General features: G+C 40.7%; 1 protein-coding gene across 1 annotated transcript; it reads left to right on the forward strand.

Annotated features, from left to right (window-relative positions):
* Positions 1–634: 634 nt before the first annotated feature.
* Positions 635–19456, forward strand: LOC104102924 (DEAD-box ATP-dependent RNA helicase 10-like). Its single transcript, XM_033657884.2, has 5 exons — positions 635–767; positions 854–991; positions 18384–18495; positions 18608–18696; positions 19248–19456. The coding sequence occupies exons 1-5, from the start codon at positions 669–671 to the stop codon at positions 19377–19379; spliced, it is 570 nt and encodes a 189-aa protein (XP_033513775.2). The 5' UTR covers positions 635–668; the 3' UTR covers positions 19380–19456.
* The last annotated feature ends 4459 nt before the right edge of the window (positions 19457–23915 follow it).

Consider the following 23915-nt stretch of genomic DNA (forward strand, 5'->3'; position numbering starts at 1 on the left):
AAAGGAAAGACAGAGTTGAGAGGGTTTGTACCCCGTAAAGAGCTTTTTGTTAAAGAAATTTTTGTAGAGCTTGACTTTTAAATTTTATAATTTATTTAATAATCACTTTTAATTAATCAAATTACTTGATTGGTTGTTTGTTTTTACTCAAATTTTAAGCTTTAACAGTTGTTTATCAAGAAATTTATGGATTAAAAAAGTAGAGTCAATTAGAACAAACATGGTGATCTCTGTTTAGTTTTAATTTGGAGAACATGAACTCCTCCTCATTTTGAACACCCTTGACCATTGGACTAACTCTTACACCTATGTTAAGGGTATTCAAAATATAATATATGATCATGTAAAGTGGTATTCGACCTATATACACCATGTAATTGTTTGGTGAAGGGTCTTTGGCTGATCATCTTTGGGACAAAGTAGCTATGCCACTGTGCCCGATAATTGTGGGATTGGATGCTAGAGATAGTATACGAGGAATAAACGTAAAAGTCCCCACAAGTTGAGGGGTTAGGGATGTAATTCCTTTTGTTTGCTGAATAATAATTTCTGGTCCCACTTTAATTATCAAATAATGATTTGTTGTCTGACTTTATTATTTTGTGCCCACGGGACTGCTATCTTGTCTATATTCTGTCTAAGATACTGAAAAGTCTGGCAGTACATCAATGGTTTTCACTCGTACATGTGATGCAACTCGTCTACTGGCTCTGATGCTTCGAAATCTTGGCTTGAGAGCTATACCAATTAGTGGTCAGATGACTCGGGTATATTTTTGAACTTCAAGGCATGCATCTTTTCACTTTGCTGGTTCTATTTCATCCCCCTCAAAATATCATCTTTTATTGGACAGGCAAAAAGGCTTGGAGCTCTAAACAAATTTAAGGCTGGAGAGTGCAAGATCCTTATCTGTACTGATGTATCCAGTCGAGGACTTAATATCCCATCTGTTGATATGGTTATCAACTATGATATTCCAACAAACTCAAAGGTGGATCTTTTTATTCTTACTGCTTGGATAGTTGTATGCTGTTTTTTTTTTATGATCATTGGGGTGGTCCTGGATTTATTTATGGCTAGGCATGGACCTTTTTGGGTTAGGAAGTTTTTGAAAAACTTTTCAAAGGTGTTGGTCTGTGTTTTAGCTTTCAAAAAATAATACCTAAAACTTCTTCCACGCTCCCTCCATTGAAAAAAAAAACTTTTTCCACTCCCAAAACACTCACAAATCTTCCAAAAAACTGCAGCTATCCAGACAAGTTTTCTTTGTGAACAAACTTTTTCTTCCAAAAAGTTCTTTCAGAACAAACTTTTTAAGAGATATCTAAATTCTGTAGTTCAGCTTGTTTGTAATTTGAAAAAAATCAAACACTAAGTGATTTCTTTCCATCCTTCCAAGCCTTGGTGGGTAGAGTTACCCAGTACCTGTGCTGATGTGAGCGGTAGTTGGTATCCGGTGGAATGTGCCAGCAAGCTGGCCCAGATACCACAATCAAAAAAATTAAAAGAATATATCGGTCCTTTGTTTATGCAATAAGATCAATGAAACTTGACTTCATACTCATCATTTCAATCTGAATAATCTTAGTTTTGTTTTCTGATGCGATTTTAGCTTTGTATACGGTCAAAATAGATTTTGGCATCCGTACGTTTGATCTAGTTCGAACGGTAATGTCACGACCCAAAATTTCCATCTTCGGACCGTGATGGCGCCTAACATTTCACTTGCTAGGCAAACCAACGTTAGAATAATATTAACTAATTTTTAAACAATCTTTAAATTACTAATAATCAAATAAACAAATGCAGAAGCAAAGTTTGAAATATAGTGAAATAATTCATAAAAATGACGGTGTCTAAATACCATCCCAGAATTGGTGTCACAAGTGCACGAGCTTCTACAATAAATACAAATAAAGGTCTAAATAAAATAAAGTTGTCTGGAAAAAAAAACACACAGCTAAAGTAAAATAGACGGGGACTTCAGAACTGCGGACGCCATGCAGTTATACCTCAAGTCTCCTCTGGTAGCTGAAATCCAAGAAAGTCTACGGTACGCCACTAGGATCAACTCCAAAATCTGCACAAGAAGTGCAGAGTGTAGTATCAATACAACCGACCACATGTAATGGTAAGTGCTGAGCCTAACCTCGACGAAGTAGTGACGAGGCTAAGACGAGGCACTTACATTAACTTGTACGCAATATTAGTAACAATAACAATAATAGAAATAATTCAGGTAACTCATTTATAATAATTGAAGCCAACTCAGCAGTCATAACCAATTATCATTTCCATTAATTTTGTTGCAGCGTGCAACCCGCTCTCACAATATATTCACATTCAATTCTGTTGCGGCGTGCAACCCGCTCCTCCAATATATTCATTTTAATCAAGTCTGTTTCGGCGTGCAACCTGATCCTCCAATATGGACTTTTAATAAGTCCGTTGCGGCGTGCAACCCGATCCTCCAATATGGACTTTTTAATAAGTCTGTAGCGGCGTGCAACCCAATCCTCCAATATGGACTTTTTAATAAGTCTGTTGCGGCGTGCAAACCGATCCTCCAATATGGACTTTTTAATAAGTCTGTTGCGGCGTGCAACCCGATCCTCCAATACATTCATTATAATTAATTCTGTTGCGGCGTGCAACCCGATCCTCCAATATATTCATTATAATTAATTCTTTTGCGGCGTGCAACCCGCTCCTCCAACATATTCATTTACCAATTCTTATAAAAGAAAATTTTCAAATAATTGCAACAATTGATATAAAATTATAAGACAACAAGCATACAATAATTATGATTTAATTATGAAACAAACAATGTCAAATAGCAAATTATTATAGTAGCATGTAACAATTAATGCAGGAATTCAAGAATTAATATTTGACAAAGAATAGGAGAGAAACAATTATTATAAAAATTAATTCATGATTTAAAATAATTTATGATTTTTCAAGTAAGTAGACAAACAATTAATTTGACGACGTATAGACACTTATCACCTCGCCTATACGTCGTTCACATGCAATTCACATAATAAACAATTTAAGGGTTCTATTCTCTCGAGTCAAGATTAACCACGACACTTACACTCAACCATAGCTTTTCCTTTTAAATTTATCTCCAAAAGCTTCAAATCTATTCACAAACAATTCGATATATTCAATATTAATCATAGGAATTAATTCCATATGAATTTACTAATTTTCCGGATAAAATTCGAAATTCATTAAAATATTCAGCAGTGGGACCCATATCTCAAATCTCGGAAATATTTACGAAATCCGAACACCCATTCCGAGACGAGTCCAACCATACAAAAATTATCCAATTCTGATATCAAATGGACCTTCAAATCTTAATTTTTCGTTTTTAAAAGATTTTTGAAAAATCTAATTTTTCTTCCATAAATTCACGGATTCATGATATAAATAAGTATAAATCATGAAATATAATCAATATAGGATAAGGAACACTTACCCCAATGTTTTTCCGTGAAAATCGCCCAAAATCGCCTCTTGAGGTTTTAGGTTTTGAAGATTTGGGAAATGAATCAAAAATCCCGTCCAAAAGTCATTTTGTTCAGCTGCAGGTGTCACAATTGCGACCTGAGCTTCTAAAATGCGAAGCTCGCAAATGCGAAGAAACAATCGCAATTGCGATGCCCTTCACAATCCCGCTACCTTCGCAAATGCCAAGATTATGTCGCATTGGCGACAATTGGCCCTTCGCAATTGCAAAGATAAACTCGCAATTGCGAGAACTGCTGGCGTAGGCTTTCTTCGCAATTGCGATAAAAATCTCGCAATTGCCATACCTGCTTGGTTCGCATTTGCGATGCCTAATCTCGCAATTGCGAGATCAGAGGCCTGCAACAGGTTCAGTTATACCAGCAAATTTTCTAAGTTCAAAACATCCGTGGGCTATCCGAAACTCACCCGAGCCCCTCGGGACCTTATCCAATTATCCCAACAAGTCCCGTAACATAATACGGACTTACTCGGGGTCTCAAATCACATCAAATAACATCAAAATTTCGATTCACACCTCGATTCAGACTTTGAGTTTTAAACTTTTCCATTTGCAAATCTCATGCCAGAACATATTAAATGAATCCGAAATGACTTCAAATTTGGCACATAAGTCATAAATAACATAACGGAGCTGTTCAAATTTCCAGAATCAGATTCCGGCTCCGATATCAAAAAGTCAACCCCGTGGTCAAACTTGAAAATCTTTAGCCTTTAAATTACTAGTTTCCGTTAAATGGTCATAACTTGAGCTAGGGACCTCCAAATTAAATTTCGGACATACGCCCAAGTCCCAAATCACGATACAGAGCTACCGGAACTGTCAAAATACTGATCCGGGTCCGTTTTCTCAAAAAGTTGACCAAAGTCAACTCAGTTGAGTTTTAAGGCTCTATTTCACATTTTAATCCATTTTTACATGAAAACTTTCCGAAAAATTGTACGGACTGCGCACGCAAGTCGAGGAATGATAAATGGTATTTTTTGAGGTCTTAGAACACATAATTACTTATTAAATTTAAAGATGACATTTTGGGTCATCACATTCTCCACCTCTAAAACAAACGTTCGTCCTCGAACGGAGTTAGAAAAAAATATACCTGAACTGGAGAAAAGGTGTGGATATTTACTCCGCATGTCCGATTCGGACTCCCAGGTAGATGCCTCTACCGGCTGACCTCTCCATTGCACCCGAACTGAAGGATAACTCTTAGACCTCAACTGTCGGACCTGTCAGGCTAGAATAGCCACCGGCTCCTCCTCGTAAGTCAAATATTTGTCCAATTGGACTGAGCTGAAATCTAACACATGAGACGGATCACGATGGTATTTCCGGAGCATAAACACATGGAACACCGGATGAACCGCTAATAAAATAGGTGGTAATGCAAGCCTGTAGGCTACTTCACCCACCCTTTCAAGAATTTCAAAGGGTCCGATATACCTAGGGCTCAACTTGCCCTTCTTTCCGAACCTCATTACACCTTTCATAGGTGAAACCCGGAGCAATATTCTTTCTCCAACCATGAATGCAATATCACGAACTTTACGGTCGGCATAACTCTTTTTCCTAGACTAAGCTGTGCGAAGTCGATCCTGAATAATCTTGACCTTATCCAAGGCATCCTGTACCAAATTGATACCCAACAACCGAGCCTCTCCCGATTCAAACAAACCAACTGGCGATCGACAACGCCTTCCGTATAATGCCTCATATGGAGCCATCTGAATCCTCGACTGGTAGCTATTATTATAAGTAAACTCCGTAAGTGGCAAGAAATGATCCCCAAGAACCTCCAAAGTCTATAACACAAGCGCAAAGCATATCTTCCAATATCTGAATGGTGCGCTCTGACTGTCCGTCTGTCTGTGGATGAAATGTTGTACTCAACTCAACCCGCGTGCCTAACTCACGCTGTACAGCCCTCCAGAAATGTAAGGTAAACTGTGTACCTCGATCTGAAATAATAGACACGGGCACACCGTAAAGGCGGACAATCTCACGAATGTAAATTTCAGCTAACCTCTCTAAAGAATAGGTAACTGCCACTGGAATGAAACGTGCTGACTTGGTCAACCTGTCCACAATGACCCAAACTGCGTCAAATTTTCTCTGAGTCCGTGGGAGCCTAACAACAAAATCTATAGTGATACGTTCTCACTTCCACTCAGGAATTTCTAACTTCTGAAACAAACCACGAGGTCTCTAATGCTCGTACTTAACTTGCTGACAATTCAGACACCGAGCTACATGTGCAACTATATCCTTTTTCATTCTCCTCCACCAATAATGTTGCCACAAATCTTGATACATTTTGGCGGTACTTGGATGAATAGAATACCTGGAACTGTGTGCTTCTTCAACAATTAATTCACGAAGCCCATCCATATTAGGAACACAAATAGGACCCTGCATTCGCATAACCCCATCTTCCCCCACAGCAACATGTTTGGCATCATCGTGCCGCACCGTGTCCTTAAGGACAAGTAAATAAGGATCATCATACTGCCTCTCCCTGATGCGCTCATATAAAGAAGACCGAGTGACTGTGCAGGATAGAACCCGACTAGGTTCTGAAACATCTAACCTCACGAATTGATTAGCCAAAGTCTGAACATCTGCAGCTAATGGCCTCTCACCAACCGGAATATATGCAAGACTGCCCATACTCACAGCCTTTCTACTCAAAGCATCGGCCACCACATTGGCCTTTCCGGGGTGATACAAAATGGTGATATCATAGTCTTTTAACAACTCCAACCATCTTTCCTGCCTCAAATTAAGATCCTTTTGTTTGAACAGCTACTGAAGGCTACGATGATCAGTAAATACCTCACACGAGACACCGTAGAGGTAATTCCTCAAAATCTTCAGCACATGAACAATGGCTGCCAATTCTAAGTCATGAACAAGATAATTCTTCTCGTGAACTTTCAACTGCCGCGACGCATAAGCAATTACCTTGCCATCTTGCATTAATACTGCACCAAGCCCAATGTGAGATACATCACAATATATCGTATACGATCCTGAACTTATGGGTAATACTGACACTGGCGCCGTAATCAAAGTGGTCTTGAGCTTCTGAAAGCTCAACTCACACTCGTCTGACCATCTGAATAGGACACCTTTCTGGGTCAATCTGGTCAATGGGCTTGCTATAGATGAAAACCCTTCCACGAACTGATGATAATAACCTGCTAAACCTAGGAAACTCCGGATCTCTGTAACTGAAGTAGGTCTAGGCTAATTCTGAACAGCTTCAATCTTCTTAGGATCCAACTTTATGCCTTCTGCCAATACAACATGCCCCAAAAAGGCAACTGAGTCTAACCAAAACTCACATTTTGAAAACATGGCATATAACTAATTATTCTTCAAAGTGTGAAGCACACTTCGAAGATGCTACTCATGCTCCTCTCGACTGCTGGAGTAAATCAAGATATCATCAATGAATACAACCACAAAAGAATCCAAAAAAGGCTTGAACACTCGATTCATCAAATCTATAAATGCTGTTGGGGCATTTGTCAACCCAAATGACATCACTAGGAATTCTTAATGCCCATACAGAGTCTGAAAAGCTGTTTTAGGGACATCAGATGCCCTAATCTTAAACTGATGGTAACCAGACCTCAAATCAATCTTCGAGAATACCTTGGCACCCTGAAGCTGATCAAATAAGTCATCAATTCTTGGCAGCGGATATTTGTTTTTGATAGTGGCCTTGTTCAATTGCCGATAGTCTATACGCATCCGCATAGAGCCATCTTTCTTCTTTACAAATAATACTGGTGCACCCCAGGGCAAGACACTGGGTCTAATGAATCCCTGATCAAGCAAGTCTTGTAACTGCTCTTTCAATTCTTTCAACTCTGGCGGGGCCATACGGTATGGTGGAACAGAAATGGGCTGAGTGCCCGGAGCCAAATCAATACAGAAGTCAATATCTCTGTCGGGTGGCATCCCCGGCAGATCTGCAGGAAATACTTCTGGAAATTCACGAACAACTGGTATTGAGTCCATAGAAGGAACATCCGTATTGGGATTGCGAATATAAGCCAAATAAGCTAGACACCCTTTCTCTACCATATGCCGAGCTTTCATATAAGAAATAACCCTGCTGGCAGAATGGCCAGGAGTTCCTTTCCACTCTAACCGAGTTAACCCCAGCATAGCTAGGGTCACTGTCTTGGCATGACAATCCAATATAGCATGATAATGGGACAGCCAATCCATACCCAAGATGACATCAAAATCTACCATATCAAGAAGTAGAAGATCCACACTAGTCTCAAGATTACCAATAATAACCACACATGAACGATAGACATGATCTACTATAGAGTCTCCCACTGGTGTAGATACACACACAGAAGCACTCAGAGAATCACAAGGCACAACCAAATATGAAGCAAAATAGGAGGACACATAGGAATAAGTAGATTCTGGATAAAATAGAACTGAAGCATCTCTATGGCAAACTGGAATAATACCTGTGATTACAGCATTAGATGACTCGGCCTCAGGCCTAGCTGGAAAAGCATAAAATCAGGGCTGAGCCCCACCACTCTGAACTACGTCCCTGAGACGGCCTCTGACTGGCTGGCCTCCACCTTTAACGGCCTGACCTCCACCTCTAATGGCCTGACCCCCACCTCTAATAGCCTGACCTCCACCTCTAGCTGCCTGACCCCTACCTCTAGTGGCCGAGCAGGCGGTGAAGCAACCGATGCCGGTATGATGGCACGAGAATCTTGCCGAGATCTGTTACTCGCCAATCTCGGGCAATACCTCCTGATGTGACCAATGTTCCCACACTCATAACACCCATCCTGATGTCGTGGCTGATGAAGCTGAAGCTAACCCAAATAGGTCAGATAAGCACTGTAGTAACTCTGGAGTGGCGATGCACTAAATACTGGCTGCCCATAGTAAGGCATAATAGGACCGTGACTCCCTGAAGCACCGGGAGATACATGAAGTGCTAAATGAAATGGTCTGGGAGGATGTCCCCTAAGAAAATTACCTCTGCCTCCAGACGAGGCACCTCTAAAACCACCGAACAGACGAGGCCTCTTATCGGACCTTTGCCCTCTCTCCTATGCAAGAACTATCTCGATCCTCCTTGCGACATTAGCAGCCGCCTGAAAAGAAATCTCACTTTCGGTCTCCTTGGCCATCTGAAGTCTGATAGGGTGAGTGAGTCCCTCAATAAACCTCCTCACTCTCTCTCCCTCCGTAGGTAGTAAAAGGAGAGCATGACGAGCCAAATCTACAAAACGGGACTCATACTGAGTAACAGTCATACTGCCCTACTGTAGACGCTCAAATTGCTTGCGGAATTCCTCTCTCAGTGTGATAGGGAGGAACTTTTCCAAAAATAGTTGAGAGAACTACTCCCAGGTAACTGTAGGCGATCCGACTGGTCGGGTCAATGTGTAATCTCTCCACCACCTCTTGGCGGAACCCGTCATCTGAAATACAGCAAAATCAACCCTATTGGTCTCAACTATACCCATGTTCTACAGCACCTCGTGGCAACGTTCAAGATAATCATGTGGGTCCTCAGAAGGTGTACCACTGAAGTGAACTGGAAAGAGCTTGGTAAACTTATCCAGTCTCAATAAGGCCTTAAAAGACATGGCGGTCCTATCACCAATCTGTGCCGCAACAACTGGCTGAACTACCCCAACTGGCGGGGCTGCTGGAGCCTGATTCTGGGGAGCCATCTGCTCCAAAGTGGGAGTAGTGGGAGTTTGTGCTCCTCCCCCAGCCTGTGAGACGGCTAGTGCCACTATAAATGTACCATTATGAGCCACGCCTTCCATAAGACTTACCAAACGGACTAGAGCGTCCTGAAGTACTGGAGTAGCTATGAATCCTTTCGGGACCTGAACTGGTCCAATTGGTACATTCTGAACTGGAACCTCCTCCTCCTAAAGGTCCACCTGAGGTTCTACAACAGGTGCAGCTGCTCGAGCTTTGGACTGAGCTCTACCTCGGCCTCTTCCTCAGCCTCTAGCACGACCTCGACCTCGACCTCTACCCCTGGCCATAGTTGCCACCGGGGGTTCTGGTCCCTGTCAGAGGTATTACGTGTTCTCATCATCTGCGAGAGAATAAGAGTAGAATGGTTCAATCATCGATGATAGAATTAATTCGCACGACAGAATAAGAAAGAAGTGATATTGTTCCTAAACTTCATAGCCTCTGAGAGATAAGTACAGACGTCTCCGTACCGATCCTTCAGACTCTACTAAGCTTGCTCATGACTCAAGAGACCTATGTAACCTAGTACTTTGATGCCAACTGTCACGACCCGAAATTCCCACCTTCGGACTGTGATGACGCCTAACATTTCACTTGCTAGGCAAGCGAACGTTATAATAACGTTAACCAATTTTTAAACAATATTTAAATTACTAATAATCAAAGAAACAAATGCAGAAGCAAAGTTTAAAATATAGTGAAATAATCCATAAAAATGACAGTGTCTAAATACCATCCCAGAATTGGTGTAACAAGTGCACGAGCTTCTAGAATAAATACAAAAATAGGTCTAAATAAAATAAAGTTGTCTGAAAATAAACACACAGCTAAAGCAAAATAGACGGGGAATTCAGAACGGCGGACACCATGCAGTTATACCTCATGTCTCCTTTGGTAGCTGAAATCCAAGCAATTCTATGGTACGTCGCTGGGATCAACTCCAAAATCTGCACAAGAAGTACAGAGTGTAGTATCAGTACAACCGACCCCATGTATTGATAAGTGCTAAGCCTAACCTCGATAAAGTAGTGACGAGGCTAAGGCGGGTCACTTACATTAACCTGTACGCAATATTAGTAACAACAACAATAATATAAATAATTCAGGTAACTCATTTATAATAATTGAAGCCAACTCAGCAGTCATTACCAATTATCATTTCCATCAATTCTGTTGCAGCGTGCAACCCGCTCTCACAATATATTCACATTCAATACTGTTGCGGCGTGCAACCCGCTCCTCCAATATATTCATTTTAATCAAGTCTGTTGCGGCGTGCAACCCGATCCACCAATATATATATATATATATATATATATATATATATATGTCGACTTTTAAATAAGTCTGTTGCGGCGTGCAACCCGATCCTCCAATATGGACTTTTAATAAGTCTGTTGCGGCGTGCAACCCGATCCTCCAATATGGACTTTTCAGTAAGTCTGTTGCGGCGTGCAACCCGATCCTCCAATATGGACTTTTTAATAAGTCTGTTGCGACGTACAAATTGATCCTCCAATATGGACTTTTTAATAAGTCTGTTGGGGCAACCCAATCCTCCAATACATTCATTATAATTAATTCTGTTGCGGCATGCAACCCGATCCTCCAATATATTCATTATAATCAATTGTGTTGCGGCGTGCAACCCGCTCCTCCAACATATTCATTTACCAATTCTTATAGAAGAAATTTCCCAAATAACTGCAACAATTGATATAAAATTATAAGACAACAAGTATACAATAATTCTGATTTAATTATAAAACAAACAATGTCAAATAGCAAATTATTATAGAAATCAGGGAGAAAATAGGCAGTTTAATATTTAATATTCTAAATATCAAATAACAATTAAGTCACATAATTCAAGTAGCATGTAACAATTAATGCAGGAATTCAAGAATTAATATTTGACAAAGAATAGGAGAAAAATAATTATTATAAAAATTAATTCATGATTTAAAATAATTTATGATTTTTCAAGTAAGTAGGCAAACAATTAATTTGACAACGTATAGACACTCGTCACCTCGCCTATACGTCGTTCACATGCAATTCACATAACAAACAATTTAAAGGTTCTATTCCCTCGAGTCAAGGTTAACCACGACACTTACCTCGCTTTGCAAATTCCAATCAATTACTCAACCACAGCTTTTCCTTTTAAATTTGTCTCCAAAATCTTCATATTTATTCACAAACAATTCGATATATTCAATACTAATCATAGGAATTAATTCCATATGAATTTACTAATTTTTCGGATAAAATCTGAAATTCATTAAAATATTCGGCAGTGGGACCCACGTCTCAAATCTCAGAAAAACTTATGAAATCCGAACACTCATTCCGAGACGAGTCCAACCATATAAAAATTATCCAATTCCGATATCAGATGGACCTTCAAATATTAATTTTTCATTTTTGGAAAATTTTTGAAAAATCTGATTTTTCTTCCATAAATTCACGGATTCGTGATATAAATGAGTATGAAATCATAAAATATAATCAATATAGGATAAGAAACACTTACCCCAATGTTTTCCCGTGAAAATCGCCCAAAATCGCCTCTTGAGGTTTTAGGTTTTGAAGATTTGGGAAATGAATCAAAAATCCCGTCAAAAATTCATTTTGTTCAGCTGCAGGTGTCGCAATTGCGACCTGAGCTTCGCAAATGCGAAGAAACAATCGCAATTGCGATGCCCTTCACAATCCCGCTACCTTCGCAAATGCCAAGATTATGTCGCATTTGCGATAATTGGCCCTTCGCAATTGCAAAGATAAACTCGTAATTGCGAGAACTGCTGGCGTAGGCTTTCTTCGCAATTGCGATAAAAATCTCGCAATTGCCATACCTGCTTGGTTCGCATTTGCGATGCCTGATCTCGCAATTACGAGATCAGAGGCCTGCAACAGGTTCAGTTATACCAGCAAATTTTTTAAGTTCAAAACATCTGTGGGCTATCCGAAACTCACCCGAGCCCCTCGGGACCTTATCCAATTATCCCAACAAGTCCCGTAACATAATACGGACTTACTCGGGATCTCAAATCACATCAAATAACATCGAAATTGCGATTCACACCTCGATTCGGACTTTGAGTTTTAAACTTTTCCATTTGCAAAACTCATGCCAGAACATATTAAATGAACCCGGAATGACTTCAAATTTGGCACACAAGTCATAAATGACATAACGGAGCTGTTCAAATTTCCAGAATCAGATTCTGGCTCCGATATCAAAAAGTCAACCCCGTGGTCAAACTTAAAAATCTTTAGCCTTTAAATTACTAGTTTCCGTTAAATGGTCATAACTTGAGCTAGGGACCTCCAAATTAAATTCTGGGTATACACCTAAGTCCCAAATCACGATACGGAGCTACCGAAACTGTCAAAACACTGATCTGGATCCGTTTGCTCAAAAGGTTGACCAAAGTCAACTCAATTGAGTTTTAAGGCTCTATTTCACATTTTAATCCATTTTTCACATGAAAACTTTTCGGAAAATTATACGGACTGCGCATGCAAGTCGAGGAATGATAAATAATGTTTTTCAAGGTCTTAGAACACAGAATTACTTATTAAATTTAAAGATGACATTTTGGGTCATCACAGGTAAGCGATCGAAGTGAGAGCTCGAGACGAGTTCCGAAGATAGTACAAACAAGCCTCGAGTTCCAAGACCGATCGAGGAATAGGCTCGGTATCATTATCAAGCCCATGACCAAATCGAACTGCAGGGCAACGAGAAGGTTGTCGGAGATGCACACACCAATTGGCACTCACCCCGAATATCGAACTTAAACTCAAGGCCAAGGGCTCGACCCAATACCGAGCTCGAGCCGGTATTGAGCTCGCAGACAGGAGTCATTGCAACCACACTAGGGGAGAGAATATTGGCAGGAATCGAGAAAGAGATAATTCATCATGGGTTCTCCACTATATATTTTTTATTATGAATAAAGTAAGATCCATCTACTATAAAGGAGGGAATCCTTGTAAGCACAAGCAGGTTCACATATTGTAAGAAAAGACTACTTCTATTTATTAAAGAATAAATATCTTAAGCTTGTTTTACTCAGAATACTCACTCTTCTAGTTCAATAATTTATATCCCATTTCTATAGCCAAGAATCTAAATATTTCCACTTCTACATACGATTTATGTCAAGCTATATCACATATCCTTATAACTACTTATAAATGCAACTATATCTGATTTTCCGGGTAAACAGTTTGGCGCCCACCGTGGGGCTAGGGGTAACAGTGATTGTTTGATACAAATCTACAATACATACTAGTTTACAACTTCAAATCGGCAATGGCAAACCCTCGATTGATGGCTTTACCTATCGACCACGAAGCCGACCTTCAAGACGAAACCAACAACTTGATACCCAGGGCCGGAAGGCCATTTAACGATGTCACTGAAGCTCGAGTCGAAGTACCGCTGGATGTCAATTCACAAGTGGCTCGTGAGGCGAACCAACGCTCCGAACCGGAAAAGAGCATTCAGGGCAAAACTCGATCCGTAGCTCGAGACACCCATAACGTAGAGGAGATCGGAGTCAGCTTACGGATGATATTCGAGATGTTACAAGCCCAGCAAATAGTGATAGCTCAGTTGCAGAACCAAACTCAGGTACAAAGCTGGCCGGAGCCCAATCCGCTTCGAGAAATCACCCACAGAACGGAGCCAGCCATAGTGAAGTCAAATAAGCAAGAATCGGGGACTACTCCCGAAATTGCTAAATTACTCGAGGAACTCGCAAAGCGAGTCGAAGCCAACGATAAAAAAGTAGAAACATATAACTCTAGGGTCGATAAGATCCCGGGAGCTCCACCAATGATAAAAGGGTTGGATTCCAAAAAATTCGTGCAAAAACCTTTTCCCTCGAGCGCGACCCCAAAACCAATCCCCAAGAAATTTCGTATGCCCGAAATTCCCAAATATAACGGAACGACCGACCCCAACGAGCATATCACTTCTTACACGTGTGCCATCAAGGGAAATGATTTGGAAGATGATGAGATCGAATCCGTATTATTAAAAAAATTTGGTGAAACCCTGTCAAAGGAGGCAATGGTATGGTATCATAATTTACCATCTAACTCTATTGATTCTTTTGCTACACTTGCAGATTGTTTCATAAAAGCACATGCTGGAGCAATGAAGGTCGAGACCAGAAAGTCGGACTTGTTCAAAGTAACACAAAAGGATAACGAGATGCTAAGGGAGTTCGTATCTCGTTTTCAAATGGAACGAATGGATCTGCCACCAGTCACAGATGATTAAGCTATTCAAGCTTTCACTCAAGGTCTGAACGAGCGAAGCTCGATGGCTTCACGGCGGCTGAAGCATAATCTGATCGAATACCCAGATATTACTTGGACCGATGTGCACAATCGATATCAATCCAAAATAAGAGTCGAAGATGACCAGTTGATTTCTAGATCTAAAAGAACTACCAAACAAAAGTCGACCAGAGATCGATACCGGCCATATAGCAAAAATCCCCCAAGCAATTGGAACGTGTAACGCCTAAAATGATACTACTGCTGAGTATCCGAGGCCTCTTTACAATCAACCTCGAATACTCAGGGTGCTCTATCATGGAAAGTATCTGTGACGATTATCAAGTTCGGTGCAAAGGAAGTTACTTCATTATTTCATGAACAGTGTCTCGGCAGGAAACGTTGTAAGAGCCAAATGGTCGAAACGAACCATGCTCATGTAGTTGGCCTGAGCCCTGACGCAAAACATGAACGCATGTATAATGACTTGCAAAGAAAGCTCTACCGATATCTTATATCCAAGATTCATTATGAAAACAGGATCGAGTTCGAGCAAGCACTCACTCGATCACTAAGCCTACGGGCTACTTTTATTTCGAGTTCGAGAAAGCACTCACTCGACCATTACGCCTACGGGCTACATTACTTCGAGTTCGAATCATTCACTTGACTACTAAGCCTATGGGCTACTTTTATTTTGAGTTCGAGCAAGCACTCACTCGACCATTACGCCTACGGGCTACATTACTTTGAGTTCGAATCATTCACTCGACTACTAAGCCTACGGGCTACTTTTATTTCGAGTTCGAGCAAGCACTCACTCGACCATTACGCCTACGGGCTACTTTATTTCGAGTTCGAATCATTCACTCGACTACTAAGCCTACGGGCTACTTTTAATTTGAGTTCGAGCAAGCACTCACTCGACCATTACGCCTACGGGTTACATTACTTCGAGTTCATATTATTCACTTGACTACTAAGCCTAAGGGCTACTTTTATTTCGAGTTCGAGCAAGCACTCACTTGACCATTACGCCTACGGGCTACATTACTTCGAGTTCGAATCATTCACTCGACTACTAAGCCTACGAGCTACTTTTATTTCGAGTTCGAGCAAGTACTCACTCGACCATTACGCCTACGGGCTACATTACTTCGAGTTCGAATCATTCACTCAACTACTAAGCCTACGGGCTACTTTTATTTCGAGTTTGAGCAAGCATTCGCTCGACCATTACGCCTACGGGAGTTCGAATCACTCACTCAATTATTAAAGCCTAAGGGCTATCTTACTTCGAGTTCGAGCAATCACTCACTCGATCATAAAAGTCTACGGGCTAATATATTTTGAGTTCGAGTTCGAAACAATCACTCACTCAATTATCAAAGCCTAAGGGCTATCTTATTTCGAGCTCGAGCAAACACTCACTCGGCCATAAAGGCTACGAAGGCCGAATTTGATGAAATCACCTAAATCCTCATAAAAACATCCGCAAGGCATGAATGAAATCTTCACGAAGCAAGTCACTAAAAGAAAAAGATATTTGTATAGATATACAAAGATGGTTTACATAAATAAATGCAACATAGAAGAAGCTAAGGGCTAAGCTTCTAGGTTCTCATCGAGAGCGGTCTCTTCTCCACCGGGCTCCCCCCCATCTTCGGACCCGCTCTTGCTACTATCATCATTATCGCCATCAGGAGCCAAGGCTTCAGCATCAGCTTCGAGTTCTTTAGCCCTTTTTATCTCTTCGGCAAAGTCAAAACCTCAAGCATGTATCTCCTCGATGGTCTCCCTCCGAGACCAACACTTAGCAAGTTCGGCAACCAAATGCGCTCGAGTATCGGCAGTATCCGCTGCCTCTCTTGCCTCCATTTGAGCAGCCTCAGCATCGGCCCGATACACGGCAATGGACTTGTCTGCCATGACTTTCGACGACTCAACCTCCACCTTGGCCTCAGCAAGCCTTGTTTCAAGCTCCTCGATCCTCTTGGCCTGAGCCGAACCTTTTTGCTTGACGCTTCGAAGTTGAACATCTGCCGATAATAATTTGGCCAAGATGGTTTCTTTTTCTGCAGCCAGGCGGTCGATAGTCTCCTTCCACCGGTCACATTCGGCCTTGATTTGATCGACTTCTTCCCGAAGCAACCCAATCTTTTCAACCTTTTGCTGCAGCTGAGATAACGAAGGGTTAGCTTCCACAGTTAGGTCAAACCCATACTCTAACAGAACGAGGCTCACCTTCTTATCTAGTTTGGCCTCTTCTTCACGAGTCTTAGTCAAATCTGCTTGGAGGTCCTTTATAATCTCGTCCTTTTGGCTGCAAAGAAGCTGCAGAGCAAATCAGTGATCACTGGGTCGACGGGACCCAACGTGAAGGGGTAAGTATAAACACTTAAAAACCCCTCCACATGAGTGATAACGCTCTCTTCGGGGGAGGGAATTTGCAACACAACCTCTGGACCCCAATTGCAGTCTTTCCTCACAGCCTCGAGATGGCCCTCTATTATCGAGCACATGTACATCGACACATGCTCACATCGACCCGGAACTGACGAAGGATTTTCAACCTTAAAATCGATCTTCAGAGTACACGGGCCAGGAACATACTCATGGGGAAGCAGCTCCGCCGGTGCCTTGTCGCCGGACGACCATGAAGAGGAAGCTTTCTCCTTCTGAGGTACGGTTTTTGAAGTTTTTGCCATTGATGTAAGAGAAAGAAAAGCAAAGGAAGATGAAAGATTGATGGTGCCAAATGCTGACGAAGGTGTCTCTACAAGCGGCGAAATAGAGGCGAAAAGAGTAAGAAAATTTGGGAGATTGAAGATGTAAAAGTGGTAAATAATAAATGGAAGGGTTATTTATAAGTTTATACCGTGGCGGTTCAGTATCAGCGGTGGCCGACCACCGTCTGACGTGTATTAAATACCTTGAAAGACTAAATCGATGGGACAACTATCACATACGTCACGATCGAGCCTAGTGAAAACGTCAGCTTATAATCCGATCGAGCCGTCAAAAATCATATCGCTTCTCACCACATTCTTCCTGAGAAACGAGGGGACTATCTGTATAAGGTCGAAATAGATTTTGGCCACCATACGTTTGATCGAGTTCTAACGGTAAGCGATCGAAGTGAGAGATCGAGACGAGTTCCGAAGATAGTACAAACAAGCCTCGAACTCCAAGACCGATCGAGGAATCGGCTCAGTATCATTATCAAGCCCATGACCAAATCGAACCGCAGGGCAACGAGAAGTTTGTCGGAGATGCACAGACCGATTGGTACTCACCCCGAATGTCGAACTCGAACTCAGGGCTAAGGGCTCGACCCAATACCGAGCTCGAGCCGATATCGAGCTCGCAGACAGGAGCCGTTGCAACCGCACTAGGGGAGAGAATCTTGGCAGGAATCGAGGAAGAGACAATTCATCATGGGTTCTCCACTATATATTTTTTATTATAAATAAAGTAAGATCTCTCTACTATAAAGGGGGGAATCCTTGTAAGCACAAGCAGGTTCACACATTGTAAGAAAAGACTACTTCTATTTATTAAAAAATAAATCTCTTAAGCTTGTTTTACTCAGCATACTCACTCTTCTAGTTCAATAATTTATATCATATTTCTATAGTCAAGAATCTAAATATTTTCACTTCTACGTATGATTTATGTCAAGTTATATCACATATCCTTAGAACTACTTATAAATTCAACTATATCCGATTTTTCGGGTAAACAAGCTTATCACTGTATGCATGGCCAGCAGGATTATATACATAGGGTAGGAAGAACTGCACGAGCAGGACGTTCTGGGGTTGCTATATCATTAGTGAATCAGTATGAGGTGGAGTGGTATAAACAGATAGAAAAGCTTATTGGTATGAAAATACAGAAATACTATATTTTCGAGATTCTAACATATTCTTATTCTAGCACTTCTAGTCTGTCTGGTACATGTTGTTTTCCAAACTAATAATTGATAATCTTCAGGGAAGAAACTACCTGAGTATCCTGCGGAGGAAGAGGAGGTTTTGCTACTCTTGGAGCATGTAACAGAAGCCAAGAGGATCTCACAGATGGTAATTTTCGTCTCCTTGTTTGTTTCCCCTTTGCGGGAGGAGGAGAGTGTACTTCAGTAGGCGGCAATCACTAGGTGGTCAACTTCTGCCTGCACGGGTTAAAGACTGTTTAAATTTAGCCAATTAAATCAAGTGAAATGAGCCCTAATTTTTATTATTAGTTTCCCTTTTTAGCACTTAATATTATAGTTGAATTCTCCTCTTTCACCATTTTCATTAGGCTCAGGTGTTACTGTCAGAGAGGTAACAAGGTAGAGATAGTGTGAGCATATTTTGTCTTTTTGAGTGTGTTCTGGATGTAGAGCTGTTATTCGGAACATGTGACTGTTATGTACATTTCTCAGTTGGAGATGATGTGGAATGTTGTGAGAAGTGACATGTATGCGACTTACTCCATGAAATGTTGAAGTTGCTCATGTTTCCTGATGCTGATACATTATTATATAGGTTGTTAGTAGTTTATGGAGGATTTTCGCTGATGCATGTTTTCTTGGTAATACATTGCTCAAAGGAGTTATTAGATAATTAACATCCAATCTATGTTGATACAGAAAATCAAAGAAAGTGGTGGCAAAAGGAAACACAGAGGCGGAGATGATGGTGACGAGGAGATTGACAGATACTTGGGAGTTAAGAAGGGAAAACTATCAGGGAAGCTATCAAAGAAGCCAAAGAGAAAATGAGGAATATGTGATTAAGCTATATTACTCCAATTTTGACTTAAATGAGGAATATATGATTAAACAATATTAGTCCAATTATGACTTAAATGAGGAATATATAATTAAGCTATGTTAGTTCAATTTGAACTTCATTAGTTCTTTCATTATTCCTTGTTGGGCTGTAATTTGACATTTCTGCAAATCTGCTGAGATGATTTTGATCTTAGCGGACTCTTATTATTTTCATTTTCTAGCGAAGATACTTGCAGCTAAACCTAATGTATGTGCACTTCAAAATGGGGAAAATAGTGAATGATCTTTTAGCAATGTGGCGAGTCCAATTTCCTCTGGACTTCTAAATCGGATTTCAGTGAGATTTACTGCATGTTTGATCTGGATTATTTTATTATGAACCAATTTGTTCTATAATAAAATCAGTTCTCTTAACTGCAATCAGTCGTTTGTGTGGTACAGTATTATGAATTTTAGAACTAATAATTTGTTCACTTTATGGATCGATTCAGACAATATTACTGATGATCGTTCAGTTACAGGGTTTTAGTAACAGGCCTATCTATGAAATGCGCAAACCACATGACTATTTATGAATCTTTTTGTAGATAATTATTGAAGTCGAATTTCTTGTCCGAGTATCACAGAAGGAAAGTGTAATGACCCGACTTGTCGTTTTAAGAATTTACGTCCCGTTCAGTGATTTAAGGTCTTGAGTAGCCTCGCAATATGTATTATGACCCGCGGGTGTGGTCGAGTTTGATTTACGGATGATTCGGAGTGATTTGGGATACTTAGTCCCTAAGACAAAAGCTTAAGTCTTAGGATTTTGACTGTAGTCGGAACTGTGTGAAGACGACTCCGGAATGGAGTTCTGTCAGTTCCCTTAGCTCTGTTGGGTGATTTTGGACTTAGGAGCGTGTCCGGACTGTGAATTTGAGGTATATAGCCAATTTAGGCTTGAAATGGTGAAAGTCGAATTTTTGGAGAATTGGACCGGAAGTGGACTTTTTGATATCGGGGTCGGGATCCGATTGCGAAAGTTGGAGTAGGTCCATAATGTCAATTATGACTTGTGTGCAAAAGTTGAAGTCATTCCGGATTGATTTGATGTGTTTCGGCACAAGTTATAGAATTTGAAAGTTCACAATTCATAGATTTTGATTTGGGGTGCGATTCGTCATTTTGATGTTGTTTGAGTTGATTTGAGAATTCGACTAAGTTCGTATGATGTTTTAGTACTTGTTGGTGTATTTGGTTGAGGTCCCGGGGGCCTCGGGTGTGTTTCGGGATAGTTTCGGATCATTTCGGGCTGTTTCGGAACTGCTGTATCTGGTATCTGACTTCCTTCTTCGCGAACGCGAAGAGAGTCACGCGAACGCGAAGAGGAGCTTTGAGGCTGGTGGGATTTGGTATTCGCGAACGCGAAGGAGGGCTCGCGAATGCGAAGGTATGCCTGAAGAAACTACGCGAACGCGAGGGGCCAGTCGTGAATGCATAGAAGGAAGGAAAGGACTGGGCCTGGAGTCATCATCCTTCGCGAACGCGAAGCTTCAATCGCGAACGCGAAGCAGTAGGACTTGAGTGCATCGCGAACGCGAGACCTTGAACGCGAACGCGATGACATACATGGCAGGCCTTCGCGAACATGACGCTGGTAACGCGAACGCGAAGAATAATTTGAGGCAGCGAGTTTCTTGCCTTCGCGAACGAGAGACAGAGATCGCGAACGCGAAGAAAGCCTATATGGGCAGAATTAAAAGTCCCAAAAATTGGGGTTTGAGTTCATAACTCAAAATCTAATTGGGAGCTCGGTAGAAGGCGATATTTGGAGAGATTCTTGCGTGGGTGTTTGGGATAAGTGATTCTTATCCACTTTTGATTAATTTCCATGATTATGTCTTTAAATCCATCATTTAATTCGAATTTATTGGAGGAAAATCAAGATTTTTGTAAAATCTTCCAAAAGCGAAAATTTAAGATTTGGAAGTCGAGTTGTTATTGGAATTCGATAAAATTAGTATGGTTGAACTCGTATCGGAATGGGTGTTCGGATTTCATGAAAATTATGTGGGTTTCCGAGGGGCGGGCACCGCATTGACTTTTTTGGAATAAAATTTTAAGTTGACGTATTATTATCCAAAATTATTTCCGATAAATTTTAATGAAGTTATACAATTAATTTGGATAGATTTGAGCTGTCCGGAGGTTAATTTAAGCAAGAAGACTATTTTGGAATATCGGCCTAACTTTAAAAAGGTAAGTGTCTTGCTTAACCTCGAGTGGGGGAATTACCCCTTAGGCATTGAGTCTTATGTGCCATTTGTGAAATGTGAAAAACCGTGTACGTGAGGTGACGAGTATGTACTCAGGCTTATACGTGTAAAATTCATTGAATTAAAGTCTTAGGCATTATTGTGTAGTAAATTGAAAAATTATGAAAAATTATTAAATCATCTGTTTGCCATGCCTAAATTCTTATTATTGAATTTATTTTTATATGATAATTTGATGTGATTGTTACTTGAAATATTTATGAAATTTCGTGAGTATTGTTGGTTTAATATTTCTTGGAAATTAATTCCAATATGAATTTTCTTATACAAATAATTAATTTAAGCGAGCTTAAGAATAAGTGTTAATATAATTATCTAAATTTACATTAATAAAGGTTTTGCTTTATGCTGAGTAATTTATATCTCTATTGATTGTTTTTGGGTGTTATATACATTGTGTGGAGCCTTGGGCTATTTGTTGTGAAATTAATTGATTTTGTTATATCTTTAGAATCTGGTTGTGGCCATTGGGCAAATTATGATATGAATTGATTTTATTATATTGTCGTGTTAATTTTACGTGTAAATTGTTATATTGTGTGAGTTATTATTTTGGGGAGATAAGGGTGGCATTTCACCGTTGACATTATGTGGGTATAAGGGTGGAATTTCACTGTTGTTGTATTTGTTGGAATATTGTCCGGGCGGAGCGATAAGGGTGGCTATAGGAGCGATAAGGGTGGCAATAGGAGCGATAAGGGTGGCTATTGATATTGTCTGGGCGGAGCGATAAGAGTGGCTTTAGGAGTGATAAGGGTGGCAATAGGAGCGATAAGGGTGGCTATTGTCGGGGACGACTTGTGGTGATGTGGGGTTATGGTGTTGATGATTTTCATGAGATGTTGTGATTTTCTTGTGTTTATTTTCATACCTTGTGCAATTTGTCTTGTTGTTGGTAAATTGATAACAATCTGATTTATGTTGAAATTGAGAGCATGTGGCTATTTTCAGGCGAATTATAAACTGAAATGTGGGCACGAGGTGCCGTGAGTAAATATTGAGGATATCTGGCACGTGAATTGTTCGTGCAGTTGAGATATGAAATGTGGGCACGAGGTGCTGTGATGAAATGATAATGATATTTGGCACGTGAGTTGTCCGTGGAGTTGTGATATGAAATGAGAGCACGAAGTGCCGGAAAAATATGATGATTTAATTATGGGCACGAGGTGCCGTGGAAATATAAAAAATGGGCTGAGACCCGTTCTAGCTTGCACAATCGCTCGGTCTTCTTTATATGAGTGCATCAGAGAGAGGCAATATGATGATCCTCATTTACTTGTCCTTAAGGACACGGTGCGGTACGGTGATGCCAAACAGGTTGCTGTGGGGGAAGATGGAGTTCTGCGAATGCAGGGTCGTATTTGTGTGCCTAATGTGGATGGGCTTCGTGAATTAATTCTTGAAGAGGCACACAGTTCTAGGTATTCTATTCATCCAGGTATCGCCAAAATGTATCAAGTTTTGCGGCAACATTATTGGTGGAGGAGAATGAAAAAGGATATAGTTGCATATGTAGCTCGATGTCTGAATTGTCAGCAAGTTAAGTACGAGCATCAGAGACCTGGTAGGTTGGTTCAGAAGTTAGAAATTCCTGAATGGAAATGGGAGCGTATCACTATGGGTTTTGTTGTTGGACTCCCATGGACTTAAAGAAAATTTGATGCAGTTTGGGGTCGTTGTGGACAGGTTGACCAAGTCAACACATTTCATTCTAGTGACAACTACCTATTCTTCAGAAAGGTTAGCTAAAATTTACATTCGTTAGATTGTCCGCCTTCACGGGGTACCCGTGTCTATTATTTTAGATCGAGGAATGCAGTTTACCTCGCACTTTTGGAGGGCAGTACAACGTGAGTTGGGTACGCGGGTTGAGTTGAGCACAACATTCCATCCTCAGACGGACGGGCAGTTCGAGCGTACTATTTAGATCTTGGAGTATATGCTCCGCGCCTGTGTTATTGACTTTGGAGGTTCTTGGGATCAGTTCTTGCCGTTAGCGGAGTTTGCCTACAATAACAGCTACTAGTCGAGCATTCAGATGGCTCCATATGAGGCATCATACAGAAGGCGATGTCGTTCGCCAGTTGGCTGGTTTAAACCAGGAGAGGCTCAGTTATTGGGTACCGATTTGGTACAAGATGCCTTGGATAAGGTCAAGATTGTTCAGGATCGACTTCGCACAGCTCAGTCTAGGTAAAGAGTTATG

This window comes from Nicotiana tomentosiformis, chromosome 4, assembly GCF_000390325.3.
Source record: "Nicotiana tomentosiformis chromosome 4, ASM39032v3, whole genome shotgun sequence".
Classification (NCBI taxonomy): Eukaryota; Viridiplantae; Streptophyta; class Magnoliopsida; order Solanales; family Solanaceae; genus Nicotiana; species Nicotiana tomentosiformis.